This window comes from Capricornis sumatraensis, chromosome 4, assembly GCF_032405125.1.
Source record: "Capricornis sumatraensis isolate serow.1 chromosome 4, serow.2, whole genome shotgun sequence".
Lineage (NCBI taxonomy): Eukaryota > Metazoa > Chordata > Mammalia > Artiodactyla > Bovidae > Capricornis > Capricornis sumatraensis.
In genome coordinates this window covers 76,426,472-76,440,826 of record NC_091072.1, presented here as the reverse complement: position 1 = coordinate 76,440,826, position 14,355 = coordinate 76,426,472, and the positions used below count along the sequence as shown (strand labels likewise).

At 36.1% G+C, this 14,355-nt stretch overlaps 1 protein-coding gene across 1 annotated transcript; it reads right to left on the bottom strand.

Annotated features, from left to right (window-relative positions):
* Positions 1–5,844: 5,844 nt before the first annotated feature.
* LOC138078622 (olfactory receptor 8S1-like) lies at positions 5,845–6,780 on the bottom strand. The gene has a single exon (XM_068971434.1). It carries the CDS (start codon positions 6,778–6,780, stop codon positions 5,845–5,847), a length of 936 nt encoding a protein of 311 aa, XP_068827535.1.
* Between the last annotated feature and the right edge of the window lie 7,575 nt (positions 6,781–14,355).

The window sequence follows — 14,355 nt, the reverse complement described above, 5'->3', positions numbered from 1 at the left end:
TAAAGAATTATTCTGTATATACATAAGCCTGGATAAGGAAGTGTAATAATTCTGTGATGAGGCAAAAAAACACAACAAGCCTTAGGTGACAACAAGCAATTTCTACCACACACAGGACATATGATTAATATAAAATGCAAAATAATAACTATAAAATAAGGCTATAGAATAATATCAATTATAAATATTGATGCAAAATTTCTGAATAAACCAAAAGCAAAAGGAACATAGCAACGGATGGATTCCAAAATAGGATGTTTTGAGGTTGAATAAAATAATTAAAGAAATAATAGTGGTTGTGGGGTAATGTTGCTGAAGGAGCCTTATTTTGCCAAATACTAACACTTTAATAAAAATATAAATAGAACATTGATTTAAAAATTTAAAAACCACAAACTTACCTCAGATTTAATGTGTGACTCAATTGCTATTTTAATTCAAGTAGAAAATATCTTATCGAACCTGGACTGGCAATTCATTTCTTATATGATATACATGTTTCCATGCCATTCCCCCAAATCATCCCACCTTCTCCCTCTCCCACAGAGTCCAAAAGACTGTTCTATATATCGTCAATTGTAACCAGAGTACCACTCTGGTAGAGGGGGTGGGTGTTGATAACAGGGAAGGCTGCATACATGGGAACAGGAGGTACATGGAAAATCTCTATATATTCCTCTCAAATTCTGTCAATCTAAAACTGCTAAAAAAAATAAAGTATCTTTAAAAATGAAAAAAAGAAAATATCTTATTTATTAATGTTGCTGTCATAGTTGTTATCCATCATACCCTAATATAGTTAGACACCTATTTCACACCAAGTACAAACATGAATTCCAATGACTATAGATACAAATGTAAAAAAATTAAATTTAAAACAAAGTGTAAGAAAGCATATCTAGGGAACTATTTTTAAATTCAAAGGTGAAGTAGACCTTTATCTCAATGGGTAAAGAGATTTATTGTTTGAAGAAAATAAATTATGTATGAACCTGTAAAAACTAAAACTTTTACATGGCAAAAGATACCGTAAATAAAGACAACAACAACAACAATAACAAAAACAGAAAAAAACACCTACTACATAGAATATGAATGTCAATATACATGAAATGTGAAATGCCCTAAAACTGATTAAAGGCTACAAAAAACAAGCTGAAAGAAAAATTGGCTGAGGACATGACCTTTGCAAAAGATCAAATGCAAAGAACAATCTAATATGTGAAAATATGTGAAAAGGTGTTAACATTGCCTAATGGCAGTGGGATGCAAATTGAAATAAAAATGAAACAGCACTATGTAGTAACCTATAACATTGCAGGCTCGGTGCAATGGACACTCTTGGCTGGTAGAGTTGTGAAGTGTTAGTGCATGTCCAGAAAACAATTTGGTGACATCAATTAAAACTGGAAAAATACAAACACTTTATAATGCTACTTCTGGGAATCAGAAAGAAATGCCAAAGAAATAAAAACATTTAAATTTCACAGTATGTACTCAAAAATATTTACTATAGCATTTTTGTACTGGTTAAAAAATGGAAGCAAAGAGAGCCTAAATGTAAGAGAATGGTTTGAGAAACTGTGGCACATTTATAAGAGAATTTTTTGCTGATACACACAAAAGTAATGAATTAGAGCTGGCCATTTGAGGTGTAGTATGTTTTATATAAATTATTCATGAATGAAAAGCAAACAGAAGTATATAATATATACAGTTTTTACACAAAGATGGAAAACTTTTATTTACCATATATATATATATATATATATGCATATATGTACATAAGTTTGAATGTGAATCTATAAACCCAGAGAAAGCTAAGAAAGATACACTCTGTGGTTAACATGGATTATCTTGAGTAGGAGAATAAGCAGGAGAAGACGTGGAAAGGCTGGCAAGCCAAAAAATCCCCAGGAAATAGACTGTAATATGATGTGCTACCATTCAAGTGTTTGTATAAAATGATGTCTGAATAAAAGAACATAGACATAAAAATAGTTCAAAAAACACTACTACACAGAAAGTAAATTGACTCTCCTTAGTTAAGAAAAAAATTTTCTCAGAAGTATTCTCTAGATTATTAGAGATAAAAAGTCATCTATTTTTTTTTTTCAATATGTAATTCTTTCCTTTCCTGATTCTGATCTCGTCTTTCAAGCCATGTTGGTTTTGAATCCTGGATCTCAACAGAGCAACATGGAAGAATAATATGAGTGGTAACTAACTTTCTTCCATTTGGGAGTCACAGTATGCTGGGGCAAGAGAAAACATGCTGGTTTTAGAAAGGCAGGAGGTTCATGATTCTCCAGGTCTTTCAAATTCTTCATCATGACATTATTCTGCTATTCCATGATATTGAGATGATGTAATTCCCAGGTCAACATCCATTTCTCCCATAAGCAACCTGCTGTGGTAGTGAAGTCACTGAACCAGTCTCTGAAGTTAGTTTTGAATAGTCTCTGTTCAACGTCTATAAAAGGTCATGTATTTGTTCAGCATAGGGAAAGTCCCTGAACTTAATTCTGTACCTGAAGGTCAAAATTCAAGAAATGTTTTTTTTGATGTTGAGTTGTACAAGGTGTTTATATGTGTTGGATACTAATCCCTTGTCAGTCATACCATTTGCAAATATTTTCTCCCAACAACCTGATTTTAAAAATGTACAGATAAGCTAGACATTTTTCAAAGAGGAAATGCAGATGGCCAAAATGTACATGAAAAGATGTCCAACATCACTAATTATTAGAGAAGTGCAAATCAAAACCATGAGGAGATATTACCTCACACCTGTCAGGATGGCTATCATCAAAAAGTCTACAAATGAAAAACCTTGAGGATGTGGAGAAAAGGGATACCCTGTACACTGTTTTTAGAAATGTGAATTGGTTTAGCCACCATGATAAACAGTACAGAGATTTCTCCAAAAAACTGATAGAACTACCATATGACTCAGAAATTTCTACTCCTGAGTATATAGCCAAAAAACCCCTAAAACACAAATTTAACAAGATACATGCACCCCAGTGTTCAGAGCAGCATTATTTACAATTGCCAAGACATGGAAATAACCTAAAAGTCCATCAACAGATGAATGGATATAGAAGATGTATGTGTATGTATAAATATATATACATACATATATATACACACATACACATATACATACAATGGAATACTACTCAGCCATGAAAAGAACAAAATTTTGCCATTTGTAGCAACATGTATTCACTTGGAAGGCATAATACTAAGTGAAATAACTCAGAAAAAGAGAAATACTGTATGAGATCACTTACATGAGGGGTATAAAAAATACAACAAAGTACTGAACATAACAAAAAAGAAGCAGACTCGGAGACATAGAGAAAAATCTAGTGGTTACTAGGGTGGAGGAGGAGCAACATAAGGGTTGGGGAGTGAAAGGTACAAACTGTTAGGTGTGTAAGATAGGCTCAAGGATATATTGTATAAAACAGGGAATATATCCAACATTTTGTGATAACTATAAATGGAAAGTAACCTTTATAACTGTATAAAAATTTAAAAATCAAGAAATGAAATAATTTTCTTAACAATAGAAGTTCCTGTGGCCTTGGCATTCCGTTTTCTCTTGTACTAGCTTAATGTTAGCAAATTTCCCTTACTACAGGGCTTAGTACAGTGTCCATGATCTCAGGCGATGGGTCTTAAAATACAAGTGGCAATTACATATTATGAGTAGTAATGATGGACAGATGACTGACTTCATTGTACCTGTCTTAGCACAATTGTAAATACTAAATATCCTCATTTCCCTGAGAGTTGTTGTCTACAGATCAATTTCCTGGCTCTGATTTTAAAACTAATTAGTTTTCTTTGAAAGAAACAGAAACTGACTGAAGATAGCTTAATTAAAGGGAGAAAAATACATTTTTGGAAAAAAGGACAGTTCACAAAATAGAAGAGGAAGCATGGCAATTACTGTCTTTTCCAAAATCTTAACCAAATATCTATATCCAAATACTTTCACTATTTATCTGTTGCATTTCACCCAAATTTCTGTTGCTTGAACCTCACTTTTTATACCTGTATCAATTACCATTCTTTGTTTGTAAGCAACTAATCCAATAGAAAATATAATTACAGAAAGCACTTGTGAGCCTCATAGACTTAGTGGAAGCAGCACTTCAGTGATTGAGAGTATGGACGCAACTCAAACTGCATGGGTTAAGACTCCAGCTCCACCATTTCCTTGCTCTGAATTTCTGGACAGTATATAAGCATCCTGAGTCTCATTTCCTCACCAGTAAAGGAAAGCTAACAATAAATGCATCTCCTTAAGTATGATAATAAAAGTTAGATAACAGATAATAAAAGTTAGGTGTCCAACTCTTTGCAACCCTATGGACTGCGACCCACCAGGCTCCTCTATCCATAGGATTTTCCTGGCAAGGATACTTGAGTGGATTGCCATTTCCTCCTCCAGGAAATCTTCCTGACCCAGGGATAGAACTGATGTCTCCTGTGTATCCTGCATTGCAGGCTGATTCTTTACTGCTGAGCCACCAGGGAAGCTCCACTGAGCAAGAATATTATTAATAGCTTTCTATTGCTGCCATAAAACACATGACCACAAACTCAAATGACACAAATATATTTTCTGATAAGCTTTTTAGGTCAGAAATATGGGTGGGCTCAACTGATTTTTTGATGTGGGTCACACAAGGCCAAAAGCAAGTCAGCAGGCCTTATCTGGAGCATTGGAAGAGACACCAGATTGTCGGCAGAATTCAGTTCATGAATTCCATGGACTGAAGTTCCTATTTCTTTCCTGGTTTTGGCTGGGAGTTGTTTTCAGCTTTAGGAAAACCCACAGTCTCTTCACCCACAGTCTCTGGCTCACAGACCCATGCCAGCAATGGTGGTTTGAGTCTTTGTGATGTCTATATTACCTTAAAAGACCTTTCTTTTTTGCCTCATCATAACTGCCTACAGCTGGAGAAGTTTCTATGTGTTCAAGGATTCATGTGATTAGGTGGAGCCCACCTGGATAATCTACAATACCCAAGCCCTTTTAAGGTCTATAACCTTGTTCATCTGTCCAGTCCTTCTTGCCACATAATGCATTCACAAGTTCCAGGGATTATGAGATCATCTTTGAGGGGCCAATCTGTCTATCCCAGGTACTTAGTGCACTTTGTGACATGAGTTGAGAAATGTAACAAATTGGCTAACATTACCATATCTATTAAAAACATGACCTCAGGAAAGATAAGTGCCAGGGGCACAGGGTTTCACAGTCTCTTTAGGCACTATAGTCAGATTTCTTCTGAATGATGGGTGTGTTGTTGTTTGTTCCTGCTCAATATTTGAATTTTCTACAGAAAGATTCTAAGTAACATCACTTTGGTTTTTCTTTCACTCTTTGCCTGAATGCACTGTCAGAAGAAAAGGGTAGAACAGTTGGTCTATCCTGGGTTATAGGATCATCTCACTCTATGGCTGTATCAATTTGAGAAAATCAGTTTTCCAAGGGATTTGGAGTGTAATTATTCAAAGACACATGAAGAAGAAATAACACGAGCAACAAATGTTCACAAAATATGAATATTAAATCAACATTTTAACAAAATAATCCTGTAAAAAAGAGAAGTATCTGATTCATTTCTCCTTTGCCAAATAAGACTAAACCTGAATCATCCCAAGAGTTTTCTATCCTTTTCAGAAGGATTTCCAAGGAAATAATTGCTCTATGTTCCCTGTAACATCTGGCAGCCTGGACAATCAAGAAACTCTCCTTAAAGTCCATTGTTTGATCATGTAGCACAGTAGTTCAACTTCTCTCTCATAATCATTTTGTGTATACTACAAAAGAGAATGAAAGTATTTTCTAAACACTCTTCCCATAGCTGCCTTCACCTCCTTGTTCTGCAGGCTATAGATGAGAGGATTCAGCATGGGAGTGATCACGCTGTATTGCAAGGAGAAGATCATCTCCAGGGCAGAACCTGAGGTTGGCAACAGATAGCTGAGGAAACCTGAGCCATAAAACAAGATCACAGTAGTGAGGTGGGAGGAGCAGGTAGAGAAGGCCTTACTTCTGCCCGAAGTGGAGCTGATGCTTAGGACAATGGAGACAATACAGGCATAGGAAGAAGCAATCATCACAAAGGTTCCAAAAAAATGCAAGACAGAAGAGCAAAGCAGGAGAGTGAAATTGGTGGAGGTATCAGAGCAAGACAGAGGGAAGAGAGAAGACAGCTCGCAGCTGAAGTGGGGAATAGTTTGGTCTTCACAGTAGTCTAAATTGACAGCCAGGAGGATGTTGATGAGAGCATCCACAAAGGCCAGGCCCCAGGAGCCCCATACCAGCCCAACACAGAGCTGGTTGTTCATCACCTGGCCGTAAAGCAGAGGGGAGCTGATGGCTACGTAGCGGTCGTAGGCCATCACAGCCAGCAGACAGGCTTCAGTGCCCCCGGTGGTAAACACAAAGAAGGCCTGAGCCAGGCAGCTCTCTACAAAGATGGTTTTACTTTCAGAAAGTAAATTTTCCAGCATCTTGGGGACTGTGACGGATGAATGGCAGAGATCCAGAAAGGAGAGCTGTCTCAAAAAGAAGTACATGGGTGTGTGGAGGTGAAAATCAGCCCATATCATCAGCAGCATCAAGAAATTTCCCATCAGAGTGAGGAGGTAAATCAGAAGGAACATCACAAAGAGTACAGCCTGAATATGTGGGTCAATAGATAGTCCAAGGAGAACGAACTCATTGACTGCACTATGGTTTTTCATGGTCATATACAAAAGTGTTCTTTCTGGAAAACAAAAAAAGAATATCCACATCAAAAGTCCTTTAATGCTTCTCCGTTACTCCAGCACCTAGATCTTATTCTGCATAAATGTTTTCTTCATTATTGTCCCACAATCCATATTCAGATACTTAATAGCTCACTTACTGGTCATTATTATGCCATAAATGTTTTAAATCAACCACATTACTATTTTTTTTATTAAAATCTTTTTTTGAACTAGATTACTTTTATATGGCTTATGGTGATACATTTGAAAAGGAAAGTCTACTGACATTAGAGGAGGATGAAGAAAAATTTCAAGAGTGAATTACTTGAGAAACAGAGCATTAAATCTAGGTGAAAAGGACTTAGGTAGAAGCAGGGGCACCTTGTCTATTCTATATCTAGGAGGGAAGGTCATAAGTAGAGGAAGTTAAGGGAATTTCCATTCGATTGCTTCCATTTGTTTTCAATAAAGTATAAATGAATTCATTGGTTATACATGTGAATGTTTGTGAGCATGCCCATAGGCACACAAGAAATTATAAAGACATGATAATAATGAAATTAACTGTTCAGTCATGAAGTATAGGTGAAAGTGAAGTTTAAGAAACCATTAGAGGGTAGGAGGACAATGTGATAAGGGAATATAGAGACTGAATATGAAATTATATTGCTTTGGATTTTTCTTGTTTTAAATCTCTCATTTTACTTAGTGGCATCATTTATCATTTAGTTTTAAAATATATTAAATTACAGAAAATTTTTTTTAAAAAACAGTAGCCTAGATTATCATGCCCAGTGATATTTTAGGTGGGTTTTTGTAGGCAATGTTGTGACTACAAGGAGTCATGAGAAGCTGTTTCCCAGTAACAGAACAATGCTCTGGATAGATAGACCATTCTCATCCTAAAACCAATATATCCAAAAATATATATAGTCACCACATGTATCTAAGTCATTTTGGCAAGTTTTAAGGTTCCACATGGTTAGTTAAACTATTCTCACACTAAATAAGACTTGCACATGTATCCCTGTGATATTCTATATATGGGGGTCAATATATAGACGTGCTGAGTCTCAATATAACTATTCAGTACTCCGGACTCAATCTTGAGACCCATCCTGGCCTTTGATGTTCTAATTCAACACTAGTTCACTTAGTTCACCATTTCTGAAGACTCAGAAACCTATCCTTTTGTCCACTCGTTGACTAAATAGCTGAGTTTCCCTGCCCACCTGAGGAACAATACCCACTTACCTGAATTCTCAGTTAGTTGTACATTGGTGTGTACCAGATCCAGTAAGTGATAAAACTGTTTAGCTTGTGAAGTCAACATTGAGAATACTGCTGTGGGGAAGAAATAGAAAATTATATTGAAAGTTAACACTTAGGATGGAAATTCAACACTAATAATGTAAAGTGACAAAATGTGGACCATATCTGGACATCTGTTGACAGTAATTTGGCCTCAGGATAAGGGAGATAATTTCTTAAATTCTTCTTCTTTCACTCTTTGTGTACAGCAGCATTGTGCGTGGAGGCTCCCAGTGCTCATTCTGAAATTAACCCAGGGCAAACCACCTTGGAAGGGAACTCAAGTAAGTGTTCACAGTAGCCAGGGGCAAGGCTTCCTCTTCCTCTTGGTTACCAACAAACATAGTTCAACTAACTAGATCCAGAGATTCCATGAACTGTAGAGAGAAACTCGACTTTGCCTCAAGGCAATACATTGCACAGAAATTATCACTGTGATAAAAGTTAATGCTAGGGGTTTGATTTCATAGCAAGTCTTTTCTTTCAGGTTATTTTGAGATTCTCAGAGCAATCTTTTGAAAATATAATTAAGGAGTGATGTTAGCAAGATGGCAGGTTAGGAGGTCCCAGCCTTCATCATCTCCAGAGAAGCACTAATTTTACAACCATCTATGGATTAAAAACAGCTTTATGAAAGATTTAGAATCTGAGTAAGAGACTATAGCACACTGGTAGAACACAGAAATGAGAAAAGACACAATTGAAAGGATAGGAATAAAGTTTTACTCTACCTATGTCACCCCTTTCACAACTCAGCACAGAAGAGCGTGCAAAAACCCCACCTTTGGCCTGAGTTCTTCTATGGGGGAAAGAGAGAAGAAGTACCCCAGCAGATGCCAGCACCAGGTGTACTTGCCATGGACCCCAGCACCAAGCCTGCTCACTAATGGTTCCAGAAACCAGGCCCAGCCACAGCCCCCTAGAGCAGGTCTGCCTGTGAACCTTGGCATCAGGCCTACCCATCTACAGACCTTAGGACTTGGCAAGCTCCTGTGCAAAGCTGGCACCAAGCCTGCCTGCTAGTGAACCCCAGCATAAGGCTGGCACACACACCTCACCAGCTCCTGCTCATGGTCCCCACCAATCAGCCCACACAGATCTCAGGCTAAATTAACTGGTAAAGAACTTTCTTTGCTGAAGCCAGACTATAAAGATTCAAAGAAGTGACTCCTCCTTGAAAGGTACAGACAGTAATGCAAGGTTACAAGGATCAAGAGGAATCAGGGAAACATAACACCAACAAAAGAACACAAATAAAACTCTAGTATCTGACCCTTTGTTAGAATTCAAAATAATTCTAAGAATTCAAAATAATTGTCCTGAAGGAACTCAGTGAACTGTAAAAGAACACAGATAACTGAACAAAATCAGGAAAGGAATACATGAGCAAAATAAGAAGTTCAGTAAAGAGACAGAAACTATAAAAAAGAACCAACCAAATATTTTTGAACTGTAGAATACAATGACTGAACTTAAAATTAAATAAAGACCTTCAACAGCAGACTTGACCAAGTAGAAAAAAGTAATCTGTGAACTTCAATATAAATCAATTTAAATTATCCAATCAGAGGAATAAAAAGAAAAAGATGAAAAACAGTGAAGAAAGTCTATGGCACATATGAGATTCCATCAAGCAAATCAATATATACATCAATGGTGTCCCAGAAGGAGAAGAGAAAGAAAAATGGGCAGAAATGTTACTTAAAGAAATAAATGTTGAAAACACCCAAATTTGAGGAAGGAAATGGACATCCAGATTCATGATGCACAACAAATTTCAAACAGGTTGAATACAAAGAGGTCTACACAGACACATTATAATCAAATGTCAAAGTAAAAGAAAGAGAGAATTTTGAAAGCAGCAAGAGAAAATCAACTCATCACATAAAAGGGAATCCTCATAAGACTATCAGTGAGGGTTTTTTTTAGCAGAAACTTAGCAGGACAAGAAGACTTACATTCATATTTTAAAGTATTGAAAGAAAAAATTTGTTAACCAATGATACTATACATCTCAAAACTGTCCTTTAAAAATTAGATAAAGACTTTCCCAGACAAATGAAAATAAGAAAAATTCATCTCCACTAGAACTGCCTTACAAGAAGCACTAAAGGGAGTTCTTCAAGTTGAAACAAAGGGATGCTAAACATATAGAAGCATATTAAAGTATAAATCTCCCTGATAAGGTAAATATATAGACAAATACATAATACTGTAATATTATAATGGAAAGAAAAATAGAACGTGTTACTTGCTCAGTCAAGTCTGACTCTTTGCAACTCCATGGACCCATCAGGCTCCTCTGTCCATAGAATTCTCCAGGCAAGAATACTGGAGTGGGTTGTTATTCCCTTCTTTGGGGGATCAGGGATCGAACCATGGCCTCCTGCATATGAGCCACCAGGGAAGCCCCTAGTGGTACACAAATTATTTTTAACTGCAGTATAAGACTTTTACTTAATTTTATAATTATATATACTTAATCTTATAAGATCTTAACAGTATAAGATCAAAGTATTAGGAGTAATGTACATGATAACCACTAAATTTTTTAAAAGGATACACAATGTAAAAAGTAAATTCTGACATCAATAGCATAAGCTTTGGGGTGGAAGAAGTAAAAGTTTTTATATGTGATTGAAATTAAATTGTTATCAGCTTCAAATAAATTTTTATAACTAAGAGAAATTTTATGCAAACTTCAAGGCAACCACAAAGAAAAAGACCTAGCGTAGATTCAAAAATGATAAAGAGAAAAGAATCAAAGTATATCATTACCAAAAACACCCCACCAAATCTTTGTGGAAGACAGCAGGAAAGAAAGAGGAAAAAAAAGCCACAAAAGTGGCAGAAAACAATTAACACAGCTGCAATAATCAGTCCTTTTGTGTGACTGTGTTCAGTTGTGTCTGACACTTTGTGACCCTGTGGACAGTAGCTCTCCAGGCTCCTCTGTCCATGGAATTTTCCAGGCAAGAATACTGGAGTGGACTACCATTTCCTACTCCAGGGGATCTTCCCAACCCAAGGATCGAACCCACATCTCTTGCATCTCCTGTGCTGGCTTCTTTACCACCAGTGCCACCTGGGAAGCCGTTATCTATCAATAATTACTTTAAATGTAAATGGAGTAAATGTCCTAATCAAAAGATATGGAATGTCTGAATGAATTTTTTTAAAAAAGATGAAACTATATGCTATTTACATGAGATTCACTTTATTTATTTATTTATTTTTTGTTTCTCATCCTGGGCCTCACCCCTTTTTTATTGAAATCTCTTTTCATACAGTTTCATTCTTTCTTTCTTTCTTTTTTTTTTTAATTTACAATACTGTATTGGTTTTGCCATACTTAAAGGGCACATATAGGCTGAAAGTAAAGGGATAGAAAAAAAGGTTTTCTAAGCAAATGGCAATCAAAAGCAAGCAGGAGTGCTATACTTATATTTAAAAAATAGTCTTTAAGGAAAAAAAACTGTCAAAAGAGATAAAAAGGTCATTACATAATGAGAAAATACATTACATAATGTACCAGAGAGTCATAAAAATTCTAAATACATATGCACTAAACATCAGAGAGTGTGTGTGTGTGCACACACGCATGCACACACACATACAAATATATAAAGCAAAAATTGATAGATCTGAAGGGAGTAACAGACAGCAATACAATAACAGTACAAGTCTTCAGTAGTCATTTTCAATAAGATGGTAACGATAACTGTGTATGTGAGACAGCAAAAGAGACACAGATGTATAGAATAGTCTTTTAGACTCTGTGGGAGAGGGCGAGGGTGGGATGATTTGGGAGAATGGCATTGAAACATGTATAATATCATATATGAAATGAATCGTCAGTCCAGGTTTTATGCATAATACTAGATGCTTGGGGCTGGTGCACTGAGATGACCCAGAGGGATGGTACAGGGAGGGAGGAGGGAGAGAGGTTCAGGATGGGGAACACGTGTATACCTGTGGCAGATTCATGTTGATATATGGCAAAGCCAATACAATATTGTAAAGTAATTAACCTTCAATTAAAATAAATAAACTTATATTAAAAAGAAAATAAGGATATAGACTTAGGAAGCACTACACGCCAAACAAACCTAACAGATATATACATGTTTGATACGAAAGTAGTAGTATATGGAACACACATATGGAACATTGTGCAAAACAGTCCATAAGACAACAAAACATGTCTTAACAAATTTGAGAGGACTGAAATCATATCAATTACTTTTCAATCACAATGGTATGAAAGTAGAAATCAATAACCAAAGTAAAATAGGAAAAAAAATACATAGAAATTAAAGAATGCACTCTTGACAATCAATTAAGAAATTAAAGGGAAATTAGAAAACATCAATATAAACAAAAACAAAGACAAAGCATACCAAAAGTTATAGGACATAACAAACGTGGTATTCAGAAGGAAGTTTATAGTGATAAATAGCAAACCACCTAACTTTACACTTCAAGGAATTAAAATTAAGAACAAACTAAGCCCAAAGTTGGGCTTCCCTGGTGGCTCAGGTAGTAAAGAATCTGCCTGGAACACAGGAGACCTGCATATTTGATCCTTGGGTCGAGAAGATTCCCTGGAGAAGGGAATGGCTACCCACTCCAGTGTTCTTGCCTGGAGAATTCCATGGACAGAGGAGCCTGGGGGGCTACAGTCCATGGGGTTGCAAAAAGTCAGATACAGCTTAGCGACTGAACAACAATAAGCCCAATGTTAGCAGAGGAAGGAAATAATAAAAGAGTCGAACTGAAATAAATGAAATAGAGAATAGAAAACAAGATACAAATCAGCAAAACTAAGAACTGTTTTCTTAAAAATATAAAATTGACAACCCTTAGCTAGACCAGGCAAGAAAGGAAAGAGAAAATTAAAATAAATAAATAAATAGAATCATAAGTAAAACAGGAGAATTACAACTGACACCAGAGAAATACAAAGAGTCTTAAGAAGCTATATCAACAAGTACATGCCAATGAACTACATTATCTAGAAGAAATATATAAATTTCCAGAAACATACAACAACCCAGCAAGACTGAATCCGGAAGAAACAGCAAGTCTGAAGTGGGGCCAATAAGTTAGGAGACTGCAATAGCAATTCAAAGCCTCCCAACAAAGAAAAGCCCAGGGTCAGATGGCTTCATTGATAAATTCTACCCAATACCAACTAATTAATTAGAAAAATTAATACTAATTCTTCTTAAACTCTTTCAAATAATAGAAGAGGGGACACTTTAAAATTTATAAGTCCAGTGTTGCCCTGATTCCAAAACCGAAAAATGATACTACAAGAGAACTATAGGCCAAGATCCCTGATGAACACGGACATAACTATCCTCAACAAAATATTAGCAAATTGAACTCAACAGTTCACTAAAAGGATTATACGTCACGGTCAAGTGGAGTTTATTCCTGAGATGCATGGATGGCTCAATGTATACCAAACAATCTGATATGTTGCATTAATAGAATGAAGGATAAAAACCATATGATAATTTCAAAGGATGCAGAAAAAGCACTTGATAAAATTCAACATCATTTATGATAAAAATTCTCAACAAAGTATCAAGGAAACATGTCTCAGTATAATAAAGACCATATATGACAAACCCACAGCTAACATCACACTCAGTGGTAAAAAACTGAAAGCTATCCCTCTACAATCCCTAGCAAAGATGCCCACTCTTGCCAGTCTTACTCAACACAGCATTAGAAATGCTAACCAGAACAGTTAGGCAAGAAAAAGAAATAAAAGGCATCCAAACCAGTAAGGAAGGATTTACATTGTCTCTGTTGTCATGGTTTAGAAGGTAAAGAATCTGCCTGCAATGCAGGAGACCCAGGTTTGATCCCTGGGTTGGATAGATCCCCTGGAGAAGGTGATGGCCACCCATTCCAGTATTCTTGCCTGGAGAATTCTGTGGAGAGAGGAGACAGAGGAACCTGGCAGCCTACAGTCCATGGGGTTGCAGAGTCACACGCAACTGAACAACTAACACTTTTCACTATTGTTAGAAAACATAACATTACATACAGAAAACCCTGAGTACAACAACAAAAAAATGTTAGAATTAATAAATGAATTAAATTAGCAAAGTTGTAGGATATGAAATCATTATAGAAAAACATACTGCTATACACTAAAAACAAACTAGCTGGAAAAGAAATTGAGAACACAATCCCATTTACAATAGCATTAAATAATAAAATACCTAGAAAAAATTTAACCATGGAGAT